The sequence below is a fragment of the Didymosphaeria variabile genome (genome assembly GCF_027946475.1).
Source record: "Didymosphaeria variabile strain IMI 356815 chromosome Unknown scaffold_2, whole genome shotgun sequence".
Lineage (NCBI taxonomy): Eukaryota > Fungi > Ascomycota > Dothideomycetes > Pleosporales > Didymosphaeriaceae > Didymosphaeria > Didymosphaeria variabile.
Genome location: NW_026611621.1, coordinates 4,057,002 through 4,083,868, shown reverse-complemented (window position 1 = coordinate 4,083,868; position 26,867 = coordinate 4,057,002). Strand labels below are relative to the sequence as shown.

The 26,867-nt window shown below is 53.1% G+C and overlaps 7 protein-coding genes across 7 annotated transcripts; all 7 read right to left on the bottom strand.

Annotated features, from left to right (window-relative positions):
* Positions 1–190: 190 nt before the first annotated feature.
* Positions 191–1,684, bottom strand: N0V89_003054 (uncharacterized protein; the record flags this gene model as incomplete). Its single annotated transcript, XM_056211857.1, has 4 exons — positions 191–337; positions 458–900; positions 959–1,312; positions 1,576–1,684. The coding sequence occupies 4 exons, from the start codon at positions 1,682–1,684 to the stop codon at positions 191–193; spliced, it is 1,053 nt and encodes a 350-aa protein (XP_056075330.1).
* A 1,523-nt stretch (positions 1,685–3,207) lies between these two features.
* N0V89_003053 (uncharacterized protein) lies at positions 3,208–6,064 on the bottom strand (the record flags this gene model as incomplete). Its single annotated transcript, XM_056211856.1, has 3 exons — positions 3,208–3,993; positions 4,050–5,138; positions 5,324–6,064. The coding sequence occupies 3 exons, from the start codon at positions 6,062–6,064 to the stop codon at positions 3,208–3,210; spliced, it is 2,616 nt and encodes an 871-aa protein (XP_056075329.1).
* Positions 6,065–7,439: 1,375 nt separating this feature from the next.
* N0V89_003052 (uncharacterized protein) lies at positions 7,440–8,567 on the bottom strand (the record flags this gene model as incomplete). Its single annotated transcript, XM_056211855.1, has 1 exon — positions 7,440–8,567. The coding sequence occupies one exon, from the start codon at positions 8,565–8,567 to the stop codon at positions 7,440–7,442; it is 1,128 nt and encodes a 375-aa protein (XP_056075328.1).
* Positions 8,568–10,138: 1,571 nt separating this feature from the next.
* On the bottom strand, positions 10,139–10,912 carry SIR2rp2 (NAD-dependent protein deacylase SIR2rp2; the record flags this gene model as incomplete). Its single annotated transcript, XM_056211854.1, has 2 exons — positions 10,139–10,468; positions 10,562–10,912. The coding sequence occupies 2 exons, from the start codon at positions 10,910–10,912 to the stop codon at positions 10,139–10,141; spliced, it is 681 nt and encodes a 226-aa protein (XP_056075327.1).
* A 1,467-nt stretch (positions 10,913–12,379) lies between these two features.
* N0V89_003050 (uncharacterized protein) lies at positions 12,380–13,400 on the bottom strand (the record flags this gene model as incomplete). The annotated part of the gene is made up of 3 exons (XM_056211853.1): positions 12,380–13,146; positions 13,228–13,235; positions 13,393–13,400. 3 exons carry the CDS (start codon positions 13,398–13,400, stop codon positions 12,380–12,382), a joined length of 783 nt encoding a protein of 260 aa, XP_056075326.1.
* Positions 13,401–15,897: 2,497 nt separating this feature from the next.
* On the bottom strand, positions 15,898–19,070 carry PDE2 (3',5'-cyclic-nucleotide phosphodiesterase; the record flags this gene model as incomplete). Its single annotated transcript, XM_056211852.1, has 5 exons — positions 15,898–17,259; positions 17,306–17,901; positions 17,954–18,120; positions 18,169–18,814; positions 18,869–19,070. 5 exons carry the CDS (start codon positions 19,068–19,070, stop codon positions 15,898–15,900), a joined length of 2,973 nt encoding a protein of 990 aa, XP_056075325.1.
* Positions 19,071–21,389: 2,319 nt separating this feature from the next.
* Positions 21,390–26,572, bottom strand: LOS1 (pre-tRNA nuclear export protein; the record flags this gene model as incomplete). The annotated part of the gene is made up of 8 exons (XM_056211851.1): positions 21,390–22,903; positions 22,952–24,521; positions 24,576–24,598; positions 24,854–24,870; positions 25,556–25,743; positions 25,800–25,991; positions 26,036–26,256; positions 26,311–26,572. 8 exons carry the CDS (start codon positions 26,570–26,572, stop codon positions 21,390–21,392), a joined length of 3,987 nt encoding a protein of 1,328 aa, XP_056075324.1.
* Between the last annotated feature and the right edge of the window lie 295 nt (positions 26,573–26,867).

Here is a 26,867-nt window from a genome sequence, read left to right as displayed (position 1 = left end):
CTTTATCTGAAAACACCGAGAACACCGACCGCGCGAAATGTTCACGTCAACGATGCAATACTACTTCAAATTTTCTGACGTTCAAAATTTAACATCGATTGGGGGTATATAGAGCAACATTACTGCTTCACATCATCATCCGAAAGCCTCCTACCCGTTATTAGACATCACACATTAACAAGAACAGCTATCAGCGCTGCACAACATCCTCAGCAAACACCTTCGCATCCAACTCCACACTCCTGGGCACCAAGATACCCCGCAGTATGCAGTCGTTCCCGTTGTCAGGACACACGTTGCTGCGGTTCAGCTGTTTATCCTCTGGCCCAGTGGGTCCCTGTACAACGTTAGTGGGTGTTTAAAAAGGAGGGACTGGTACAATGGGAGGTCTCTGCAGAGCGATAGAATGTTGCTCCTATCACAACAAAGACACACCCACTCTCTGCTGGGGACGTACGCTGCTATATTTGGCCTGACCGAAAATCTTCACTTGTCGCTTGTCGCTCGTGGGATACTCCTCGTCACCCCAGCGGCCGGTGAAGCTCAGCCAGTTGACGGGGCTCGTGCCGTCATACGCGGTGAACGAGTTCGCTCCAGCATCATACTTGTAGAAGAGTGAAGACTGAAGCGGGTCCCAGAAGATGTCCTTCGCCGTGTGATCTTCCAAGACTCCTCCTGGAAGGTTGAAGTTCGGAATGGTGTGGTCGTGCGTACCAGTTATTGCGTAGTTGGCGTGCGAGCCATTCGCGGAGTAGGCGATCGGGCGCAGATTGTCGGAGTATTTTTCCGTAACACTGTACTTGAAAGCCTGTCCATTGGCGTGTTGCGAGTACCAAACGTACTCAGGGTTGCCATTGGAAAAGCGAACCATAGTGTGCTCCCAATCCCCAACGTGATTACCTGTGCGCCAAATCAGAGATCTGAGAGATGACAAGACCATTGGGAGCTTTTGACATACCGAAGTTCAAGGAGCTCAGCCCTAGTACCTCACCGCCCCAATTGTAAGTGTAGAAGTACATGTAAAAAGCGTCTACGGTGCCGTCGCCCTTGTCATTGACGATGACTGCGGCAGTGGTGCCTTCTGTCTTGCCATTGCCATCGGGCCTCACACCCTTCAACCATTCTGGATTCGTGGTGATATCATCATTCGACGTCAAATACACATCTCCGCCGAGCTGATTGAGGCTGTTAATATCCAACGGGTTGGGCGCGAAAACGGCGTTGAAGTTCACTTCGGGGGTGGTGTGAGAGAGATGAGTGTTGAGGTCTGACGGCATGTAGGGATCTTGGCCATGGAGATACACGACGGGAGCTGTGCAATGTTAGTCGGAAGCACGTTGAAGCTTGGTTGGTCAAATGCGTTCATGCTGACAGGCGGTGTCGCAGAACTTGTGGGGGTAGATGTTGTGTAGCATGTACGAAAAAGGCAGGTCTGAGGGGCCGTCGGACTTGGGACATTTGCTGATGATGTCGCCGGGGCCAAGACATGCGGAGAAAGCAGGCTGAATCTTAAGCTATCTCTTTCCGGCGGAAACTTGTGATGGCAGATTCGTGCGGGTAGAGAGATATACGTACCATATTTCAGCACATAATCAGGTACACCACTCGGCGCCTGCCTCTTTGCAGGCGCGGAGGCGACACCGGTAGCCAACGCTACGAGACCAAAGACCTTTCTTCCAAACATCTTTGATAGAGTTCCGCACCGGTCGAGTGGACGCCGATGGTAATTATGTAGAAAGGGACGAAGAAACGAAGGCAGAGCGCGGTCCACACAGCTTGAGAGGTACGACACATTCACCCCAGCGGCACCTCCGCTCTTATACATAGCTAAGGCTAAAAGGCCACCCCGGGCTTTTTCAACCTCACGTCCAAGAATTATGCCCTCCGCACCCAAGGCTCTCCCTCATGGCCCCAGGCCATGCACTGATTCGGCCTCTCTACGCGCATTCACCTCCCCGCCTACCCTGCGACCTACCGTTTTCCGCCATGGCGCCAGCGCGCTTTCGCTGCAAGAGCTCACGCATACCATTCGCGTGCCTGTATGTGGCAGGTAGGTGCAGGGCGCCCGGAAGAGGCGATACGGGCGTGGTTGAAGTGGCGCCGAACATTGGCGGGGTTCCTGGCCGGTAGCAGGGATCTTTGGGGAATCATTGGATAGTGTGATGAGGACGTGCGACAGGGTTTTGTTTTGGATGGCAGCGGGGATTGGTGGTGGGGGGCGGTGCTAAATAATCGTCTATCTTAATGTTTGATGATCATGAGGATAGAACGTGGATGCATGTGCCGTCCATGCGGTTGTGGCGAAAGGCTTCATTAGCCACTTCCCCAACAGGAGATGGTATGGATGGGTTCGTGGACTTTTAGTTCATTGAACCAAGCCTTGTTTGTGGAGCATCTAATTTCAACAGTCGTCTTGGAAGGCGTAAGGTGCGAAGACTCGATGTCCGAGAACGCAAAGTCTTGGTGACTCCGTAACCGCCGGCAGTCATTTGAGCAGAGGAGCACGTGACTGAGCTTGGTTCTTCACAAGCCTATCTGGGTCTAACGTAGATACCCGCGCATGTAGCTTGTAGATCAACACCTGCCCGTTCGTGATAGTAATGCACGCACAAATATACAACCCCATGCCGATTTAAGTCAGTCGGCAACCGCAAATGATCCAAGAGCACACCAAAGCCACTGTTTCCTTTATTCAATCGTACTGAAGTACATGAATTGCTCCCTTTCGCTACTGGTATCTCGAGAATACATCCGCGCGATACGGATCAGCGTTTCATCGGAAATCATGCCCGCTTATCAACGATTACGATGTCCGCTCGAATGCTTCCAAGACTTGAGGCTTAGGTGCAGCGCCAAGTGAAGTTCTCTCGGTTATCTTCTAACCCAATGTGCGTGTTGGTGCATTCCGCTTGACAAAGTCCATCATGAGGCTCGATCACCTCCCACCAACTACCGTCTCATGATCAAACGCGAATGTGCACTTACAACCTAAACTGAGTTATATCTTGGTAAAACCATCATACACAGCGGTAAAAGTTAAACTGGTGACATTGTTCGTGCGAGCACAACATGGCAACCTGCACACACAAATGTGAAAGTTGTATACTTGCTAAAATCTTTTAAACAGATAAATAAATAAACAACCAAAGATTAACACATATAGAGTCAAGACTAAGTAGGAATCATGACCAGCGTATACTCAGGCCGCTAGACTGGGCTCGTCTGACCTCCTACGCACGTGGCCGCCTTAGTCCCACACCTCAACGTCAACGTGTCGCTCGCGTCTCCAATCCAAATGCCATAATCCCCACTCACGTTCGGAACGACCCAGTTCTGGCTCACCACGTCCCATACACTGAGGTCTTTACGCGTGACGCGCAGCTTCACAGTCTGACTCTCACCCGCAGCCAGCTCTTTTGTCTTCTCAAAGTCTCGTAGCTGAATAATCGGGGTGTCGAAAGAGATGCCAGCCGGGAATTGTACGTAGAGCTGTGCGACTGCTTTTCCCTTCGTTTTTCCGGTGTTCTTAACAACGACTGAAATATCGTACGCGACATCGAAAAGAGCTGGGTTACCGCCTTGTGCGCCACCAGCTGCGACTCCGGCCGTCTGTACGTTCGAGTAGCCGGCCGGATAAGGATACTTCTGGGTGGAGTTTCCAATTTTAGCGGCTGCGTCGGCATCTGACTTAGCCAGAAACGAGTATTTGTAGCGAAATATGGCATTAAAGTTGTCTGGCCAATATGCCTCTGACGCTGCCGGGATCTCGGTCGAGTATGTTGGGGTACTGCCTTTCGCGGGACGCGTTGGAGGTGTAGAGGTCAATGTGGTCACTGGCGTGATGGTTGCGCTAGAAAAGGAGAATGTTGTGTAGCTGAGACCATGTCCGAAGGCATAACGTGGAGTTATGCCTTCTTTGTTGAAATGTCGATAATCAACGTAAAGACCCTCTGTGAATGTGTCTTGAGGCTGAACCAATACCACATCGCTGACCTGTAATCGAGAGATTGATTAGCGTCAATTTGGGTACTTTTGGGTGTCACACATACCAGCGATACGCTCTTGGGGTAGTCGTCCTCCGATTTTGGGACGGTGTACGGGAGATGGCCTGACGGCGAGACATCGCCGTAGAGGACTTGCATCAAGCTGTCGCCAGCTTCTTGACCCGGCAAATGTGCGAACAGAACGGCCTTGACGGAAGGCAGATCATGCCATTGTTCCAAGAGTATGGGGCCCACAGTGTGCACAATGACCACGACGTTAGAGTATTTAGCAGCAACATCCTTAACCAAGTTATCGCCGTTATGCCACAAGTTGAGCTTTGAACTATCTCGATCTCCGTTGTTGCCCTCAACTGTGATGTAGTTCTCTCCAGAGTCCGCGGTTACAAACACGACCGCAACATCGCTCGTTGAAGGATTCGAGTTCGACGGGAAAGAGTCGCTGTTGTAAAAGGAGTAGTTTGCGCCACGCGATTTGAAGCCATCAATGGGCGAGTCGATGTACGGATAGCGAGCGGATCCACTTCCCCAACCCATGCCAAGAGTGCCCTTGTTGCATCCTTGATCCGTACAGGCGTTTATGCCATCAGGGTTTTTCTCCGCATCTGTCCCAAAGATTTTAAGAGTTGCTCCAAGGGACAACGGTAAGGTGCTGTTGACGTTCTTGAGCAACGTGATAGCATCCCGAGCTACTTCCTTTGCCACTACCGCATGATCTGCTTGGACGTCAACAAACTCGTTGACAACACCTTTAGGTGAGCCCGGGGCAGCTCCAGGGTAGAGGTCTCCTTCAGCATCCTGCGTATTCGTGGAGAAGTTAGGCTCGGGGTAGTTCTTGTCCTGTCTCATCTGATACCAGGCGGCAAGGATACGAGTAACAGAGTCGTCCAGCCGGTCCACGGGCACGGAGCCGTTCAAGATGGCTCTCGAGTATTCATACATCCAGTAAGACTGGGCGGTGGCAAGAGGCACGGTATGGATATCGCCAGGCATGGACATATCCAGTCCAGCGAGAGCTGATGGTACCCCAGAGATCTGGGCTAACCAGTCTGACATTACGAAACCTTGGAAACCAAGCTCATCTTTAAGAATGTTGTTGATGAGGTAGCTATTCTGCGAGCACGCGGATCCATTGACCTAGAAGTCTGTCAGCTAATTTTGGTTGAGTTCCATTTATGGATGTGGAAATGTAGGTATCGAAGGGGATCCAATGGTGCAGCCCCGAGCCCGAGGTTTAGGTGCTCTTTCTCGCTGCATGGGAAGTCCGCACTCTATGTGTGATTCTCGAAATTGATAATGAAATGAAATGAGTTATCACTCACCGCATTGTAAGCAATCATGGCTGAGCCAACGCCAGCTCGGACACCTTCAGCGAACGGCCACGCGTAAAGCTCATGCAGAGTTCTGTCGTCAATATTCGATGAGATGCCCTCCTGGATGAGACTGTACATCCTGTACTTCTCCTGCTCGTTTCCGATCCAGTGCTTGATTGTCGCGATGACGCCCGTGCTCTGAACTCCCTCTACAGTCAGGGCAGCGCCGTACGCTTGAAGCACAGGATCTGCTCCGAAACCCTCCCAATTTCTCCCTCCTCTTGGCTTCCTACCAAGCGGTCCCACGGATGGTCCCAGGTAGACATTGACACCCTTTCCTCGAAATTCTTCGCCAATGGCCTCGCCACGCCGACGCATGAGGTCTTTGTCGAAGGTGGCGCCGATCGTGATACCTGCTGGAAAAGCCGTGTTGTGGTCGGTGTTCCGGACGCCCAGCGGACCGTCCTGAAGACAAAGTTGAGGGATCCCAGCTCTTAAAGCACTGCCCGTGTTGCCGACGCATCGTCCCATGAAGATGCCGGTGCCAGCTGTGATATTGGTTTTCTCAGCTAAAGTCATGCCTGCCACAACTTTCGCTGCCTTTTGAAAACTGTCGCTCCATTCCGGTACCCATCCACCATGCGGCGCAGGATACGACGGAGCAGCGACATAGCCAGCTGGGACAGCACGCTTGTCGATGGCCGCACCCACCGCCAGTGACGACAAGGACAGTAGGACAGCTAGAACCATCGTGTAAGAGTAGGGCCTCGGCTAAGGGAACGGCGTACACAGAGGAAGCGAGTATCCGTATCACAGGCCGTAAATAGTGGACGGAGAAATTGTAATACTTATACGGATACCCATGGTAGTACTAAGAACGGAGTATACGCCTTTGGGGACGAGTCTGCGTACGCTAACATGATTTAGCTTGAGTTATTAGGATAGACGCGAGATGCTGGGCGCTGAGCCGAAGCAAGAGCATCTCAAGAAACCCCTGGGGAAACCATATTGTGGGTAGTCGCGGTCTGAGAAGCCCTTCTAGAAGCTGCTTCAGGACTTTGAACCGCGACTGCCATATTTCGCGATACCCCGCGACTACGAGAGAGCGAGTGTATGCAAGCACGCTCATAACGCGTAATTCGGTTCAAATCGTGTTGTACATTGGTTGTCACCGCGCACAATGACACAGGGGGAACGGGCCGGTTAATGCGGGGCAGGGGCAACGCCTTGCTTCGAGCAACAGACCTCGGATCAAGTAACGATTTTGTTGGTTTATCGACATGCTGTTCATGCGGGGGGTCACATGGACGTCAGGGGTCCGTGGTGTGCGTCGCAAGGATGCCAAAAATCGATGAAGATCCGTTCGCTCGGTTCTCGATGCTGTCCCTGGCGATCACAGGTTGCACGCGAGCTGCCACGCAAGCCCGTTGATGTTCAGAGTGACTCCGGTCGGTTCTGATCTATGGAGTTTGGGATACATATGTCCACGCTCCGGTCAACAAGGAGGCGTGGTATACAGACGCTAAGAGCCTGTCGCCTTGAAGATGGTCGAAAGCCTGGTCGGCTGTAGGGCGCATCAGGCAAAATAACGACTCGATAGGAGGCTTTGAGCAATAGCGTGGAAGCTATGCTGCATTCTGCCTTGGACTGACGTATCTGCTGTTACCGAGATAACTGATCCAAGCGATGAGGTCAAGATACCTGTTCGGTCACGGACCTGCTCGAGATCCGATCGGTTCAACCGAGCCGCTTTTTGCCTGGCAAACGGGGACCGGGGGATTGTAAAATCCTCATTTCAATGCACGTGAACCCCCTTTCCACGCGAGCATCCATGCAGAAGCGGTGCGAAACCAGTTGCGGTTAGCGTAGAACATAGAACAGTTCAACGTTTTCTAACATGCCCTCTACAAGACCAATAGACGCAGGAAGTAGATTTCACGTTGATGCTACAGAAGACACAGCAAAGCAGCATTGAGCCTACCCGAGATAGGATAAGAAAATTGATGTCTAGATATGGATTTATGACCGAATCCCACCACGACGTCTTCTTTGCATTTAAACAGCTTTAGCAATCTTGTGTATTCCAAGATGTATAGTACACATTCGCACAACCATAGAGCGCGCGCTACCTCCCACTGTTTTCTAGTATCTTGACAACCCCTGGTAGCACCACATCCGCACTTTCACTACACCTGACCGCCTGCTTTCCAGTATTCGTCTCGGGCACATCTCCAAAGAATGTGTCCTCACCACGTACTCCTCCGATATTCAATATCCCGATCGGCAGACCGAGTTCTTTTGCATGCTTGACAAGCCGCCAGGCGGAGTACGTAGCCAAACTACTTCCAATCACCAGTATCCTCTCCGCAGCATTGACTGCCTGCTCCGCGGCATTCTTCCTCTCCAGCGGTATGCTCTCGCCGAACATGACCACACTAGGCTTCAAAATGCCTCCCGTGCTTCCTTCTTTCCATCCACCGTCATTGTCCACGCCCACACCTTGCACTCCTTTCTCGAGACAGGTAGGACACGCGGGGTATCTGAATGTTGTGTACGGTGCGCCAGGTATATCGACGTCGCCGTCAGGATTGGACTTCAAGCCTCGCTTTCGCCGCTCGTCTGGGTTCTCGGTGTCGAGGGCGCCGGTGGCAAGCATCTCTTGAAGGAAGGTAGACCAGGCGGGGTTCAGGCGCGCAAGATCGGTTTGGAAGTCGTTGCGAGAGTACGAGCTTTTGCAGGTGAGGCAGGTCAGGGTGCGAAGGTAGCCGTGGAGTTCGATTGTGGGTAACGAAGGGTGCGCTTTTGGGTGGAAGCTGTCGACATTCTGGGTGATCAAACTCGACACAATGCCCAGCTCTCCGAGCCTTGCAACAGCCTCGTGTCCCGCATTCGGCCTCGCCTTCAACATGTTTGTCCATCCCAGAAAGCTCCGCGCCCAGTATCTCTTGCGCATCTCATGGTTCTCGCAGAACTCATTGTAGTAGATGGGTCGATACGTCTTGTTCAGCGTATACGTTCCCTTCGTCCCTCTGTAGTCGGCCAGGCCGGATGCGACCGATATGCCCGCACCAGTGAGCAGCAGTGTCTTCCCATCCTTCTCTCGTCGCGACTCTGCACGCTCAGAACGGCCCAGGAATTCCGCGAGGGCAGCAATAGCGCCCGAGGCTGTGCCTGCGCTGGCGGGGATTATGCGAGGTGCCGGCAGAGGGGAGGTATACGGGATGCGCAAGAGAGGGGCACGAACGGGGGGCATTGCTCGTGTGCTCCTTCCATGGTCAAGAGCAGGTCAGAGCCGGCAGAACGGCGACAGTGGCGGAGCACACTGACAAAAAGTCCAATGGTTAGGTCATCGACGCGCAAAGTGGCCTGGTGCAGCTGGCGAGCTAAGCCGTACTGGTGGTAGCCGAGATCTTGAGCCCACGTTGCCGCAATGACCCGCGATCGTGGGGTGCGTTGTCCACCGGTGAGACACTATTTTTAGCGCGGGGTGCACGCTGCGGCTTTTGCGGCACGGTTGGTATGAAAGTGGGATGGTGGACTTGTGTATGCATGAAGTTATTGAATTGTGATGCTTCAGGACCGGAGGATTGGTGATGAATGGGGTCTGACTAGTCGAAGGAGGCTCTGCTAGTGGAGAAGGAGAGCGAAGCCTCGTGTCGTATGACTTGAGTGAAGCTTGCGTAGTAGGTCTGACTAGAGGTGGACGACGGAATGTACTGACCGGTGAGGATGTCGGGTATGGTCTGCGAACTGTGGGCGTCAGGTCTGCAGGTACCACGGTAGTCACAGGGGGGCCTTATAGGTACAATGCTTGGACAAAATTCGCAGGGCGTAAGGTAAGCTGAGTTACGCTAGGCTGCATATCACATAGGCATACAGGCCAGAAGATTCTCATCCGATAGCTCTTTGTTGGGGAATGATTTGGTATGGAAGTCTGTATTGTCGTATTTTGATAAGACTGCGTATACGCGTGTGTGTGTGCAACAACTGGACCCAACGCAACTTGGGGCTTGAGAAGGCTGGTGTAGAAAGGACCATACGCAAATCTGATTCGTTTTATGAACTAGATAGAGCGAAATCTATCCCATGAGCAACGAACTCCACAAAGCCTACTAAACGCCTCTCCATTAGTCTTCCATCGTCCTCTCGATGTGGGTATCTCCTAGCCAACAGGCCTTGCCAACGAGCCCTATCCTGCAATGTCGAAATCAGTAATGACGCAATAGCACGCTTATTCCTCTCCAATGCAGATGATGCCTGTAGTAAGAAAATAATGAGATATAGAAATTCGAACCAAAGAGATAGTCGAAAGTAAGGAAAGCTAGGAAATGGTAGATACAAAAATCTAAAATGCGCTCCTGCGCCCCGTCCTTCTCCCTTTCGAAAGTGATATCTCTTTTAACGATAGTAATGCGAAGTGAGACGCCGAATATGCCATGCCCCTGTATGATGATATGCGTGCGTTCCTTCGTGATGTGGCAAACAGCGAATGTCCGTGAGAGTCCATGCCTGATTACAAGTAAAGAGATACAAGAAATAGAGATGAAAAGATTGAAAAGATAAGAGATGATTAAAGAAGAACAAACCTAGCCCAGTCTAGGTATACGTGTACTTGGTGAGGATGGATCCGAGTTTGCCATCATGCTGGGTTCGTCCCTTCAAGGAGCGTGGTGATAATGGTACAAGGTATATCGAGGAGGGATCGTGAGGTCGTGAAGATCGACAGGAAGAAAGCAAGAAGGAAGCAAGAAGCGAGAAGAGAAAACAAGCCGAAGCTAGGAAAACAACGATGAAAGAGATGTGTCCGAGGACGTGAGATGGCGGTTAATGCTGCGGTGGGTACGAGGTGGGGTAACCCATTGAATGCTGACCGATGGTCTGCTGCTGCAACATGGACTGCGGGAGCTGGGGGTGCTGCAAAATCGAGTGGATGGAAGGCACACGCGTTTGCTGGTGGTGGAAGCTTGTGGGCTGCTGGTACGCCAGAGGCAATTGGTTGGAAGTGTCTGTTAGTACTGGCGAAGGGTTCTCGTGAGCGTCTTCGTCCAGGTCAGAAATGCCAACTCCACTGTCTTCGTTGATGTCGAATGTACCCTGCTTCCTCTGCGCCTGGCGGTACGCTTGCGTGAGGTTCTTCAATCCTTTCTCCATGCACTGCGCAGCAAGTTAGCTCACCGAACGTTGTACTGCAAAGAGAAAATCGAGGGGTTCAATTGATGGAGAGTTTGAGGCATGCTTTGAACATACCTTTTGTTCGACAAGCTGCCATTTTTCGTTTACTTTGGCACCCAGAATACGCCACATTTCGCTTCGAACCTCCATGTATGCCTCGGCCAGGACATCAAGTCTGACTCCATCCCACTGCTCAGCATTCTGTTTCTCCATCAAGCGCTCGTGCCTCTTGCGGCAAGCATTCGCAGACTTTGAAGGGAAATGTTTGGGAGAGATTTGGTTCCAATTCAATCCTTGAGCGCGTGCCTTGATCAAGGTCTCATCATCGGACTGAGACCACGAGGAACTCCGCACTCCGCCTCCCGCAGCAGATGCAGTGGAGACGGAAATGCGGTTAACCGACGAGACTCTTTCGGTCTTTGGCATATTTGCAATCATGGAGAAAGACAAAAAGGAGAGAGGAATAGCTATGGATGGAGGAGACAGCGAACGGGGGAGGTATGACTGAGAGGCTGAAGCGAGAGGAGATGAGTATTAGGATTAGGATAGAGGAACGAAAGTGATGCTGGAACGAAAGGTAGGAGACAGTCGAGACAGCAAGGAAACGAAGGAATAAGAGCTCGTGTGTGTTGGGGTTGGGTATCTGGAGAGCCCCCAAGCTAAGGCACGGCGGCTTGACTTTATATCAGAGCCGCAGCGGTTTCTGTGCATCTAAACAAAGGCCACACAGGCCGCCCGGAGAATTATCTGACACAGGGATCTGTTAGAGTAATCGCCAGATGATGGTGAAACTGCGGTCATGGCATCGGCGCTTCTCCCAAAAGACGTGGAGAGGCCCATAAACTGGTCGACCGGGCGTCTGAGCCGTTCCGTATGCGGAACAAGGGAGCGACCCGGGGGAGCAAGAAGCGCCTGTTTGAGGATATTTTCTTGTGCGGCTGGGCGCACCTGTTCTAATTTTGCGCAGTGGGTGCAGCCGTGAAGGTGGTGGGCGCTTAGTCGCACCTCACACTGATAGGGTCGCTACAAGACGGGCCTGGTGGCCACGAACAGGGGACGGTCCCCTATGCGGTAGGGCTGAGCACTGCAGCGCGGACCTGCAGCGAGTCGCTGGCGTCCGTGGTAAGCCAGCCGTTCTGGAAGGGCATGCAGATGGTGAGATGGTGAGATGGTGAGGATTGTACAGGAGCCGGAGGGCAGGGGCTCTGAAGCGGAGCAGAAGCGCATGCTAACGGTGCGCGCGACCGTCAGTGACAGCGTCAAAGAGCGGACGGCGCGGAGCCTCGTCGCCTTGTCGCCTTGCTGCCTTGCTAAGCGCAGCGCAACAGTGGAGCGGCTGTTTCGAAACAGATCGACGGTCGTGGAGACGGCGCGGTCGACGTTGCGGTCGCGCCGCACGTGCTTCGAATCACAGGGCAATATGTAGCGCTTGGTGGGCAGATCGCGACGACGCTGGAGGCACGCAAGGTACTCTTGCTCCGCAGTATGCACCGTCGACGTTGTTGTGCCTCCAGCGTACCTGGCCAGTTGCCTGGTGGTGTAGGCCAAGCCGCCCCGCTGGCAGGAATAAACACAGAGGTCGACTGCTTCGCACGCGGCAGCGCTATTCTAAGCTCCCGGATGTGTCTCCACGCGGGCCTATCCGGACCAGCGACCGTTTCCAGGTACGACACGATGCAGGTCCACTGCGGGTTCTGGTTGGGTGTTGCTGTCATCTCACACAGCCGTTCACGCAACCCCGCCAAAGCGGACGTCGACATAGCCTCCCTCAAGCCTCGCTATCGGCATCCGAGCCCTCACAATCGATAAAAGATGCATGCTGAGACATAATTATGGTTATCACTACGGACCTGCACGAGTTCGCTCGCCTGGCCAATGATGCCGCAGATGGGCTCATGGCTTCCAACCACCCGTTCGGCTGGCAAAGAACCCAGACGGATCATACGCGTCGCGGACTGTTCGCGCAAAATCCGCAGTCCTTAGCCTTCCAAAATAATCTTGCCGATAATAGGCATCGTTCGCAAAGAGCGGCAGGTACGCTTCTGCAGGCAGCTTCCCGCTTGCCTGATACTGTTCAACCAAGTTCCTGGAACCCGAGTAGAACTGCTGCGTAGCCACATCCATCCTCTCGCTGTCAAGCGTGGACAACCAAGACAGATCGAATTCGAGGATGATGCGGTCGATGTCGTCGTCCAGGTCGAGCATGTCTCCACCGGCCTCCTTCGCTTTGCGAGCAAGCCTCTTTGGGATTGGCTGGAAGGCGATGCTTCCGATTACCCCCGCTGCGTCAATCACAGACTCGGTCGTGTTTCTCCAGTTATCATAGATGGCCCCCAGGAAGTCGGCGCCCACTTCAACGCTTGGGAGTGGAATCATCTCCGTCGCGATTGTGTAGATCTCTGTTTTTATCACTCCAAAGTTGTTGAAGGTGAGTAGCTCTGAGTAGCTCCGAGTTTTTGTGTTGTCCGACACATGTGCTATGCGCGTGAAGTTGTCGAAAACACCCGCGGGCGGACTTGGTCCATCATAGAAGAGGAACATCAGCCATATATCGATCGCTCCCAACTGTGTAAGTTCGGCCGTCATGATGATACCCGCCTTATCATCCGGGTAGTACTGGGTAAAGTCTCGGAGCGCAGCCAGTATCTCATCAGACTTGTCTGCAGTGTAGACGATGTTACCGCCCCAAATCTACCAGCAGTCAGTAAATCCATCAGGGCATCCAGCGTGCCAGCACTTACTTGAGGGTCTTGTGGATGGGCCTTGAAGGTATAGGCCGTCACAATTCCGTAATTGTTAATTCCACCCTTCAAAGCCTTCCACAAATCCGCGTTGTGACTCTCCGATGCCGTCACAATCGACGCGTTCGCCAACACAACCTCATACTCGACAACGTTGTTTGCGACCCAGCCATACTGCGTCGACAAGAAGCTTAATCCACCACCAAGAACGAGGCTACTGAAAGTCAGCAACTTCGTCTAAAATTGACTGCTCTTAAACACAAAACTTACCCACCAACACCCACGTCGCCAATCCGCCCTCCGACAACCGTAACGCCCGTACCGTCTAATGCTCCGATAACGTCTTCCCAGTCATTTCCGGGTCCGACTCGGACAACGCCCTCCCCAGCGTCGTATATGACTTCATTGAGTTCGCGTGTAGATATTAACGGCCCACCATCGATACTCGCGAAGCCTTGGTTGGGGTTGTGTCCTCCACTTTTCACGGCGAAGGTTTCGTTGTTGGCGTCAAGGATGCGTACGATGGCAGCGACCTCTTCTGCAGTCGTTGGGTACAATTGACAAGACGGCTTAAGCGCTCCGCATTGAGTGCTCCAGTAGTTCGCTTGTTCAGCTGGGGTATGTGGTCAGGAATATTCAACATTGTGGACATGATGGAGAAGGTAGGATAGGATCCAAGCACAATCGGTGCTAGTATTGCCCATCTGGGGCAACTCAACGAGTACTCTGCTAGGAATCGAGGAAGGAAGAGGGAATACATACTAGCATACCCAATGTCAAGCTGCTTCAGGAGCTTAATCGATGTCGAAGCCGCAACGCTCGAGCACGTATCTGCAATCGCACCGGTCGCCCCCAACGCGACCGCAGCACAAGCAATTACTCGACGCATATCACGCATCATACACAAAGACCAACCACGAATATCAGGACCCTACAGCAAAGCGGAAAAAAGCCAACGCGCACCTCAACAAAACGCCCGATCCCCCCTCTATATATCTCCCTACCTTCCCCACTCTCTATTGCCTGCCAATCCTAATATTCGGCCATCGCAGGCTCGCACTGCTCGCACGATCCCTCTTGCTCGGCTCCTCTGCGCTCGCTCTCCACCTCGCATGAGCCTCGGAGAGCCCAGCGTACACATTGGCATCTGACAATCGCGCACACTATCACACAATCCTGCCGAAAAGAGCCGAGTGCCAGCATGCCTATAACGTACGCAGTAATACGGGCCTAGACTAGGGGCCGGGATGTTTCCCCATGCAGCTCCTGCGCGCAGCACGGCACCCAACCTAACCTTTTCGTGCACGCGAGCAAAGCTCATAACCCACCGCTCGCCCTAATCCTAGGTAGACGCTAGGATCAGGCCTACTATAGCTTGACCTTCTTCCATCGAGGAGCCGGAGACTACAGTGCTGTGCAGGCGACATTTGCAAGTTTCTCATCAAGGTCCCCGAGTCTGCAGTACTCGCAGTACGACTCTTTACCTCGGCGGGCAGCAATACTTCGCTAGGGTGTGCGGTCCACAGGGGCGGCATAACGTGCTGCATCGTATACGGGTGAAGTGAGCGGATCACGAGATGAGGATTTACATGGTATCAGCGCGTCGACTCCGTAGAGCCGGGGCGGTTAATGAGGCGGGGCCATAACCTAGTTCGGGCATAGACTCGTAATCGTCTTGACCCTCCCCAGCTCTCGCATCAATAATAAAACTGGCCAGGAGGAATTTCCTACCTGACCAAGCTCCTATCAGTCGAGCAATCGAAGATACATCCTAAGGTGACCCTGAATAGTATAGGTCACTTGATATGTGATTTTATGGCGTATGACTTGGCGTTCACATATATGCAAGAGCCAAGTTCCTGAGACTTGGAGTAGATAGAACCCTGAGGTAGAGTGTTTGGAAATACATTCATTACATAGTGTCAGTCGTAGCAACGCAGCTCCAACGCTGCTCTTAATCACCACCATCATCTTATCGATCAAGCCCTCACCACAACTAGCGATTCTTTTCGCAAGCTCCCCTATGGTCATGCTAGAAACAAAGGAGTCGTCACTCCTCGTGGCATTTTTTCGTACCGTAGCAGAACCGAGCAAGCTCGCAAGTAGAATGGCGGTCCTTTTTCATCTCTCGTACCCCTCGGTGCTGGACACCATAAGAGTCAACACGCTTGTATAAAGACTGCCGCCGCCCGAGGATTTCAATGCATCATCCATCGTAACAAAACCCGTGCGTTCAAGCACAAAGTACACCTTGCCCCCCTTGCTCCCATGGCGCAGGCAATATAATGAGAACGGAGCGACCGCACGCAATGAAATCCTGAACGATGCTTCAAGAAGAAGATGCGAGGTATATCGAACGAGAGGCGAACAATGAAGCAGTGGAGAACATTTCGCCGGAAAACCCGCCCGAAGGCCGCGGTCGATGAATCTGACCGGTAAGAAGTACATGAGTGGGAGCGTTTCGTTGCTTCCGTAACATCGTGCGCAAGTCCAAAGCAAAGGAATTTGATGTAAGAAAAGTCTTTTGCAGAACAAGTAAGCCATCGCAAAGATGGAAAGGTTGCTTTTGCTAGCTTCGCGTCCGAAAGACGTACGGGGATATCGCTAAAGTGAAGTGTCGATCGAATGTCGATAATGAGGGCTGTAGAAGTCATGAGTCCCCCGATTGTGTCATTCATCGCTGTTGACTGATCGTCCAGGATCACTGGTCGGTAATTGAGAGGAGCTTCCATGACTCGAAAGCTGTTTCTCTGAATCGGCCGCTCTCCCGGACTTGCGCCTGAAGAAGCTCTTCAGCTTTCCGGTCCGACTCGTCCGACCTGGACTAGTCGCTATAGGGCAATTCGGATCCAATGTTGTGTTTGTGGCGGTAGGGTCCAGCATCGCGTTTTGCTGCTGGTTTGGCGTTTCAAGGCCACCATTTCGATGGTCGCGCTGTTTTCGGGCGGGTCGCCACCATTCGCTTCGTCGGTGTATGTCACGTGAAGCGTCAGATCTGGACATAGTGCTGTCGTTGCTGAGCTTGTTGGACTCCCATGTCTGCATCTTTGAGCCATCGTAATTTCCGTTTGCGGTAGCGGAGAGATCTACCTCAGAGTGACTTTGCGATGAAGAGTGCGGAACGGGAAACATGTTTGTTGCTGAGTCAAAGTCAGGACCAGTGCCTAAAGGCCGGGAAGAAAGGTAGAATAGGGTGTCTTGTGGGCTTGGAATCTTACCCTGATTGCGTCTTGCCGATGAGGGCGCCGTGACTGGCCGTGTATCCTTTTCTTTCTTTGGCGACATTGTATCCTTGCGGTGTCCCGATGGAGAGGGCGACGTACGGGAAGGATGCTGGTCATCTTCGTTGTCAGGTGTATCTCCTGCGCCCGATTTCTGGGTTACTAGGATGGCTGTCAAGCTCGCATCACCGCTCCCTCGCCGCGATTGACTTTGGTTCTCCCGGGAACGAACACCAGCAAGGCCAGCACCAGAAGAACGTTGTGAGCCCTTGTCGACACCAGATGACTGTCGCGAGCTGGTCAATACGCCGTGAAAAGAACCACCGGAACCACGACGACCTCCTTCATCTGAGTCAACTACCCACGTCGAGCTCTGTACCGTGTGACCAAGCTGGGACGTCGGCAGCGTAGTTGGGGGAGGTGGTTTCGAGCCTAGAGGACCGCCCGAGAAAGGACTTGGCGTTGGATCGGCAGTGAAAGAAGGACTGAGGAGCCCCAATGAGAAGACTGGCTTTTTCGCCTTGTTTTTCTCATCACTTATCTTCTTCTCCCAAATGGCCTTGTTCTCCAGGATCTCGTCGACAGCGTAGCGCATTGCAGGCAAAATATCTGCAACAGCCTCAAAAAGAGGTCTTGCGAAGATGTTCATAAATCCGATTTGCGATTCCCCAAGCTTGATTATGTCGTCGCGTACCGGCGGTCCACCAAACAAGCAAGATGGTATCTCGAGCTCTTCTTCCATGACGCCTTGATTACTGAATTCGTCGGTGAGGATGTTTGCCCACCGAGCGGCTGTTTGGAATTTGCGCGCCTGAAAAGTGTCAACGAAATGTCAGTAGTCGCAGAGACGCACTTACCACGTTACTGATATCGGCGCATTTGATCAATACACCACAGGCCAGATCCTTGTTTTCTTCGCGAAGTTTGACGTTCCAACCGTCGATCATGCCTTTATCGTGTCCGAGTTTCTCTTGTAGGTGACCCAGATCACTCATGTACTTAAAGTGCAATCCCATGTCTGTGGCAAGAATACTATTGATCATTAATTTCCTCATAGCGGCATCAGAGAAGGCTCTGGGCCAGTAGCGGCGCAAGAGCTGCGAATATGCAGCACAGTGGAATGATTCGAGAACGGAACGGTCGTTGTAGAGCTGCGCCAAGGGAGCATTGAGTGCGACCAAGAAAGCGTTATTGACGCCGGGGTGCCCAACATCGTGTCCGATGGCAGACACTAAAAGTGTGAGTGCGTCGAACGGCTTGAGCAGCTGCGCGATCGGCGAATCCGGCGCAGCCTGGGCTCGCGGTTTGTCAACCGGATACCAAGGTAGTGTGCCTATTTGTACAAGAAAGTGAAATAGAGCCTGAAGGACGTCGACGACATGGCGGAAATTGTGATAGAGGACGAATTCGTTGTACGCTGTGCGACTGGCAAGCAAGAATATTGTAAGTTCATCTGACGCACGAAATGATTAGTGGAAGATCAGTCAATGATTTGGTGCACACACCATCAGTCATGCCCCATTCTTCTACTTCAGGCATTTTTAGTGCGTGTTTTAGCATGAGCAAAGCACCAAATAGGAGCTCATCATCGGTGAAGTCATGCGCAGAAAACGCCCAGGTGCCGACCGCTTTTGCGATGACTTCTTTTCGCTCCTCGTCAACGAAGATGTCCCTTAAATGATCAGTATCCTACCTTAATTTCGCGGACAGGAAGTCATACCTTGATTCCAGAGACTCGCCAATTGTTTCCGGGTTGCAAATGCCGCCCATCAAGTTCGAAACCATAGCCTCGCGCAGATACGCATACGGTTTTTGATCATTAACACCAACCCAGCTTAGCTTCCTGTTCCTCTTGGTCGTCAGGAAACTAGCCTCTTCTCGCGCAACCTCTTTGTGCACCCGGTAGGCGTGTATCACAAGACCGTGTACGCCGTCTTTCGATAGCGGACTCGATAACACATCCACGGCACCGGCATCAAGGTATCGGACCAGACGAACAGTATCAGTGAGTACCTGCGATCCATGGACTGTGGGGGAGGGCAACGTATTCGAAGCCCAGTCGCGATCCAGCCCGCTGAGTATCACCACAGGAATGACCAGCTTGGAGAAGTTCTTCGAAGCAATTTCGGAGGATATGTGGGTGAGCAGATGCATTCCGTAGATATCGTCGGGCTCGCCCGTATCTATTCGAATAAGACGTGTGGCTGTGGGCGATGGCGTTCTCGGCTCGCGCGATAGCCGCTTAAGCCGTTGCTCTTCGTCATAGGGAAGGTCTATGAGCACGATTGTAGGGACATTGTCTTTGTTGGATTCGAGGAGCTGCGCTATCTTGGCAAGACATGATCCGCCGGAACCGCACACATGGACTGTCCGTCTGTCAGCGCGTTGCTGCGGGAGCAAAAGGAATCCGCAGCGCCTACCTTCATTGAACGTAGAGAGAATACTCTCGACATTGGTGTGGACTTCGGGCGGGGGTGTTTTCGCAGAGCCGGGGAAGTAGCCCTGGGGCACGTTGCCTGTCGAGGTCCGCGCAACGAGTGAGCTGGACAGCGTTTCCCGTCGCACGTGTTCGTCGTTGGCGCGACGGTCAATGTATACGACATTGCAGGCGCCATGCTCCATCTTCTCCACTCCTTGCGCAGCGACGGCGAGGACTGGTCTCTGCGGTTCGGGGAGCCTCCCGCTCGATCGGGAGGATGTCTATGATGGTCGCAAAATGGGGGTTCGTGGTCGCGACGGCTGAGTGAGGCGTGACGGGGCCTGCGAGGGCGCAGGGCGCAGAGGAGGAGGGGACGGTGGCGGGATCAATTGAGACGGTCGTCGAGCGAGAGACAGCTGGAGATGCGAGGCTTTGAGCGCCAATCGCGGACGGCGTGGGGAAAGACAGATCTAACCTGAAACGACGAGGTTCCCAGGAGGACCCGGCTGCGCTGGAGGTTGCGCTGGGGCCACACACAGAGATGCGCAGTGGCAGCGAGGAATGGTGGAGGTGGCAGCCGGCGTGTTGGTGGTCGGCGCGCAGGCTCGAGCGAAGGCACGCGGCGGCCCGGTGTGGGTGTGGGGAGGAGGTGCAGGGCGTCGCAGGGCCGATTAGGCAGGGCGGCGGGCGCGGGAGGGCAGGCGCTGGGTGTTCGCGGTGCGGATGCTCTGGCCGGTCGCTCAAGGGAGGAGGAAGACTGCAGAGGGGAAGTGTCGCAGGACGCAGGGGCTCGCGCGCTCGCAGATGTGTTACCCCAAGGTGCACTGGGACGAGGCCGGCATGGCAGGACCCAAGCGCGCGGGCAGGCGATGAGGTGCGGCGCGCGGTGGACGGGCAGGGCAGACGTGAGGCCGGGGGCTCGAGGGCTCGAGGGCTCGAGGGTGGTAGAGCGACTGTGAGAGGACTGGCCTGCCATCATTGGCGGCGGCCGGACTCGACACAGTAGCACGGCTTCTAGAAGGACTGTTGGAAGCTCTCACGCGCGCGTCATTGGCCACTGCCTCGAGCGCTGTGGGTCGCCTTCACGCAGCGCATCGCAGCCTCGGAGCCCTCTGCCTTTCGAGTTCCTGTCGAGCCCAAGATGCCGCCCGCGCCCGCTTGGCTGCATGCGCGGGACTGCACCCGCCGTCTCGCGACGTCGCCAGCTGTTATGCCCGGCACCGCAAATGCAGCGCGCAGTGGCAGACCGGCGCGTCATGGCACGAAGCGATCTGCTGCCGCCAGCCTTCCCCGCCATGTGGCCACATTTCTAGAAGTCTGCTAGAAGACTGCCAGCCAAACGTCGTGACCGTTCGCCGCCGATCAAGCACGCAGATCCAGCGGCAACCGACTCGCGTCACCAGCGACGAGGCTCGCACGCTCGCTACCACAGCTGCGCTCACGATGCTCCGATGTGAAGTCTGGAGTATTCCGACCTGGTTAAAGCCGACCCTACGCACCGAACAGGCAGGTCCAAGTCTGTCTCGCAGCATGCTCGCCCGCCTACCGCTCGCAGCGCATGGCTGACGTGGATCGTGGATACAGCGTCCGCGAAACCCCACACAACACCCTCACCCTCCCTTCTCCTCGACAAGCAATGGACAAGGCACAAGACCCGCCTCGGCGATGCAACCCAGGGCCAACCCGCTCGTGGGGCGCGGTGGCGACCTGCTCGGTCCTATGTCGGCCAATCACGCTCCGCACTGCTCTCTTCAGCCTGGCGCCGCCGTCACGCACAAAATTCACATTCCGCAATTCATCGGCATTGATGCGCATTGCGCGACGCAGCGGGCGATCTTCGCCTGGTCAGCTGGAACCCCGGTCCCAATCTCGGCTGCCCTTGCTGTGTGATTGGCTTCGTCGTCGTCTGCGGGAGAAACACCCCGGGTGCTGCTTTCGGCTGTTTGTCTCACAGGAGAATGGTCGTGATAACCACTGGAGACGCCCAGAAAGACAAAGTTCAGCCGGACTAGGACCAGTGCGCTCCTTGTACGTGCATTGTTCGTCGTGTACTCACCACAGTATTCTTTAGAAGCAATGACTGTTGATCTTGACCGGCTCAATCAACCCAACCCTTCTCTTGAATCAAGTTGGAGGTCGGCTGTAAGCTTGCGAAACGAGGCGTGCATGAGTCGAATCTTAGACAGCCCATCATAGGGTGCTTCGAGCTGTGAGCCTCTAAAGGTATGTCCCGACACCGTATAGCCACCGTACACATCCCAGGAGAGGTAGGGAAGACATCTACACCGTCGAGCCCCTCGATCTTCGTTTCGGCAACGACAACTATGCCTGTCCGATGTACTATGCAAGTCATAATCATATCAAGATGTTAGCTATTCGAGTTTTATAATGGTATATCCCCCCATGCAATGCTGGTCAATCCCCCCATGCACGCCCACAATGCAAAGGTACCGCCGCTCCATGAACGCTAGTGCGCCAGATCAAGTGAAAATGCCCTCCATCTTGAATCGAAACCCTCGACTCTAGCCTTGCGCTGAGCCCACGAACTGCGCAAAGAAAATCCGCCATTCCTTGAACTTCTCGACGCCTTCGAACGCGCCTGCGAGGGTTCGTAGGTATCGATCGACCACATCCTCGCTCACACCCATGCCCGAAAGGTCCGTCCTCAGCCGTTCGACATAGGGCTCGCCAACCTTCTTTACGATCTCGGCCTGGAGGTTAGCGACCTCGTAGAGTACCTGTTTCGCCTGTGCGTCCTTGGGATTGAAACCGGCAGATGTGGGAATGGACCAGACCAATGGCGAGAAGCGCTCCACAACATAATTCTCGAAGCCGGGAATAGGTGCTGTGGCGGGACTTGTCGGAGTCGTATTGGCGCCAGGTCCCACTTTGTCTGGCCCACTCCATACCGAGGTCATGCGAATGAGCACCGAGAGGGCTAGGCGGGCTGTTGGATAATCGGATGTATCTCTCGCAAACGTGTCGATTGATGTGATGATAGTGTCGAAGGTTGTCTGGTTGACATCGCTCACAAATACAGACCCTAGACCGTTCCCTAGCACCACAGATATGAAGTTGAGATACTCTCGGCGAAGCTCTGCCAATTGGATTTCATCGTCTGTACCGGATGGAGTAACTGCTAACGCGGTGAAGATGCGTTGCAGGAGAGGCGTGAGGACCGTATCAAGTATACCAGCAATCTCTCCTTTGAAAGTATAGATAATTTGGCCTAAGACTTTCATGAACGTGGAGATCTCATCCATAGACGAACTGAGCGATAAGAGTCCCTCAATCCAGGACGGAATTTCCTGGAGGATACGCGAGCCGAGTACAGCGATCATGCGGGAGAATGCAAATCGAGCGGCGTAGCGGATTGTGCTTGATGAATTGAGGGACTTCAGAGCAATGAGAATGGCTTCTGATGCTTTAGCAAACTCATCTGCTACTTCACTCTGCGGAAGCTCGCTATTGCTGGAAGGGACCCAATCGGAGTATCCGCGTGCAAGGGTCCCAATAGCCATGATGATGTGATGAATCTGCAAGATCGAGCGCTCATCACCGTTCTGTGCTTGTGGCAATGTTTGCTCCAGGTCGGCGAAAAGCGGACTCATGATAGTCTGCGCGTAGAGCTTCTTATTCTCTGTCGAGACTGTGCCTGAGGAAGCAATGCATCCGACCGCTTCGAACAGGTATAATTGAGAATTGAACAGAGCATCCGCGGATTGATCTTCCTCGTCGGATGACATGTCATCCCCGGAATCTTCTGGTAACTCGGCTTTGATGGTGAGAAGGTCACCAATAGCTTGAATAATGTCGTAAGAGACGTTGCCAAGCTGTGCTCGTAGATGTCGAACTAATCGCTGGAACAGATACCAAGATCTCGAGCGGACTTTGACGTGATTGTTGTGCGTGAGACGAACAAAATTTTCGAGCACTTTAGGAATTTGATGGGAGTTCTGTTCGAAGAACTGGTAATACCGAACGCAGATTTCCATGTACTGCAGTTGTATGGAAGGGTGAGGGTAGTTCGCAATGTCTAGTTCATGTCAGAGTGCACTCTTTGCTTGAACCACACAGAACTCACCAGCATCTAGCATGCTATTCATCATCCCCACCAGTCGTTGTGCAGCCACAGAAGATGGCTCGCGTTTAGCGTATAGACCTGAATTACGCATGGCCAATTCTCCAAACAGGAACATCTCGTATAGCGCCAGATCCAGGTCGCGCCAATCCAATGCAGAATGGCCGCCCGTGGACAGTCGACTGAAGGTATCGCTTACGACGCGGCTTAGAGTCTCGATGTAAAAGTTCTCGTCAATGGCTGCTACTGTTAGTTGCAAGACGTGCAGTCTCTTTCGAAGATCCTGGAACTCGGCCTCATCCGTCTGTTCGCCCTCTTCGCCCCAGGAAACCGCCTCGTCGTACTTCATCTTTGCAATTATCGCCTCGAGCACGGGAGGAAGTATGGCCGCGTACTGAGAAGGTAGGGAACCAGTCTTCTTCTGCAGCTTACGGAAAAAGGTGAGAAGATCTGTCAGAGAAGGGATGACTGTTGAGCAGACTTCGTCATATTGATCAGCGAAAAACCTTAACAAGTAAGGCGTGAACATCTGAATGAGTGCGTCGGCACGCTGACGAGTCTGTTCATCGTTGTTGTCCTTCTCCAGAATTTTGACGATGTCGAAGACGATATTATTAACAAGTTTTGCTACGGTCTCGGCGAGATCATTGTCATAGTCAGATGTGCTCTGGTCGGCAAGGGCGGGGCTACTGATGAGCTGGCCTACAACTGAGCCAAGATTGAGGAATTCAATCAGTTGTATCTTGTCCGCAGGTCCCATCTTCTTGCTGACAATCTCGGAGAACGTATCGATTGCGGCATCTCGAACCCTTCCTTCAGGGGTTTCCGGCGAGGAGATGCCCTGTTGGCCTGCCATTTGCAGAAAATTCATGATCATGCTCTCGTTGACCACAAGCGAAATATCGATCCAGCTGACCCAACGTCCGATGGTCCTCAAACACATCTCTATGAGACCAAAGTCTGTCTCCCTCCATTTTGCCAGTATTTCTTGCCATGATAATGAGATTTTTTGGGCGTCACGTTGGCGAATGAGATCTTTCAGCTCTGTGTTCCGCTTCTTTTCGTCTTCCTGTCTTGCAACTAGAACGTCTGCAATCTCGTCATGCACCTGGGCCAGCAGCCTCAGGTAAAGCAATGTCGATGTGTAGTTGACACTGCCGATGGTAGCCTGGTCGCCAGCTAGCGCGCGAAAGTCGTCGAAGAATGATTGCCATGAAGACGGGTATAGAGCTACGAAAAGGTAGGTGATTGTCTGCATCAATTTGTTTTGTAGGTGACCCGCATCCGCCGAAGAGCTCCCAGATGCATAGGTCTGTCGAATATAATTCATGAGAGTGTCCTTGATGTATGACAAACTCTGGTCGTCCAGACGATGCTCCTGCATAGCGTTGTTTACGAGGTCGAGCGAGGTATGGCGAATGATCTCGGACGCACGAGGATCGCGTGTGAACAGCGTAAGGCCTGCCTGCCATGCTGAGCCTTCGGTGCGCAGCTGATTAAGGTATTCTATCGCTTGCCCGCGCAGCTGCTGGCTTGAGGTGGGGTCAGAGGCGATTTGGATCGCATTTTCGACCTAGTAGAATATACGGTCAGAGAAGTTCAAACACGAGTGGCACACATTGCCTACCTGGGCTTCCATTTCCCCACCGCCTCAGATGCAAGTCGATCTCAGTTTCCGGTCGGATGCCACAGGGTTTACTCAAGCAAAGCAACCGCGACAGTGGTAAGGTGATTTTTTTCTTGAAGCTACCGGGCCATCGGCGAAAGCGCTGTTTGCATTGTAGATGTTGCGACGGGCGGTGAAAGCGGAGCGCGGGGCAGTAGGGCTGCCTTGGTGGGGTGAAATAATCGCGTCGCAGGTAACTCAGGTTATCTAGAAGGTAGCAGCAGTGTTGTAACACTCACGGGAAGCAGAGACAAAACTGTGGTCTTTGTTCGCGTGACGTGGTTTGGGTTGGGTGACGGCTCAATGAATCAATTGTGTGCCGTTAGGCAGGTGGAACCCAACCATCATCTCGCGCACGTGCCAGTCGAATTTACGCAACGTGCGGACCTCACAGTTTTGCTATGGACGGTCTTTGGTTCACATTGAAAAAGCCCGTTGCTTCGCTTGCTGCACCTGTGTTTGTCTCTTTTTTTTTCATGTACAACCTCTAAGTTTTGGCACACTGCGCCTAAAGATTCGACAAAACGGTGGTAGACTTTTTGACAGAGAAGGCGATACCAGGAACTACATATCTGAAGTGGGTCACTTTTTGCTTTTACGTCAAGTCAGGCTTGTGCATGACACTCATCCTTTGCTTGCAGTCTCTGTTATTATCTGGGTAACTCGAAAACTACAGCGGCTGGTGCAGCGCTGTGAAATGCGAGGTCTATATCGCGTGGCTTTGGGTGACAAAAAGTTTTGAGTCTGTTAGAGAAGCGGTAAAAGTGGTATTCTATTTGCAAATCCGTGTCCACTGCATGGGAAACAGGAGAGGTTTGTGATGTTTTACATGAACACTGGCCGACAACGACTACTAGTCGCCTGTTCAAAGCTTTCCCTTCGATACAGAATCGCTTCTGTAGCGGTTAGTACGTGATAAGCCATGCCTACAGCCGACTTACTAGACTCCCAAGTGTTTCGCCGCCCATGCCACGTGATCGTCTGCAAATGTGGCCATGAAATAGTAGCTGTGATCGTAGTCGGGCTGCAACCGCAGGTTGATGCCCTTGTCGTTGCCCGCCTGCTTAGCCGCTTCGATGAAGTTTTCAGGAAGAAGCTGCTTTTGCTTGTAGAAGTTGTCGCCAGTACCCTTCGTATAATTAGGACCTCATTTTGGAAGTACATGTACAATAAGGGCTAACGAACCACGTCAATGAGGATGTCCAATGGACCCTTCCACTGCTTCACGAGCTCGGTCGCGTCGTGCTCCTTCCACTTCTGCTGCTGGTCCTCGCCGAAGTAGCCCTTGAATGCTTTCTGTCCCCAAGGGGCATTGATAGGGTTCGCAATGGGTGCAAATGCGGAGACTGACTTGTACTGTCCGGGGTTCTTAAGGAACTGCTTCCGGTTAGCTTGACCTTGCATCGTCGCAATCGCCATACAATTGTTAGGGCACCATGACCACCCATGCTATGCCCAGTAATGCTGATTCGGCTGCCGTCAAGCTCCTTGAAGTGCGTGAATAAAGCTTCGGGAAGCTCCTTCGTGATGTAGGAGTACATGTTGTAGCCCTTGTTCCACGGCTCCTTGGTTGCATCGACGTAGAAACCGGCACCGGAACCAAAATCGTACGCATCATCCTCGCCCTCGATCTTCAAGCCCCCTGTGTGAACGATTAGATTAGTGAGAAGAACAGATGTTCACATGCTCAACATACGTGGGCTGGTGTCTGGGTACACAACAGCAATGCCCTTCTGGCTGGCACCGTGCTGGAAGAAGCCCTTTTCGGAACAATTGTCACCCGTACAGGTCAGGCCTGACAAGTAGAACAGAACGGGAACCTTTGCGCCTGACTTCAGAGCTTGTGGCGGAAGGTAAAGATTTAGTGCCATGTCTGTGCCTGTGCTGGAAGACTGGTGCTTCAGCTTCAAAAGCTTGCCTCCAAAGGAGGCAATGGTAGCTGTGGTTTCGAAAGACATGGCGATGGCCGAGCGAAGTGCCTGGAAGAGATGCGTGATGGCGGTATAGGAGTATTATGACAAGATGCAGGCGCAGTTTGGGGCGCTGTCTGGTTTTGTTTTGGGACAGCTTTGTGACGTTGGGAGCTCCAATGTTACTAGACGCGGGGCATCTTTCCCCTCGCTCGAACCCCACCATGCCTAAATTGGGGTAAGTGATCCATCACTCAAATCGGATCCGCTCCAAGGCCCGCTATGCGTCAACGAAGTGTGTTAATTCGGTCTTGATTCGGAGGGTATGTGTTAATGATCGCTG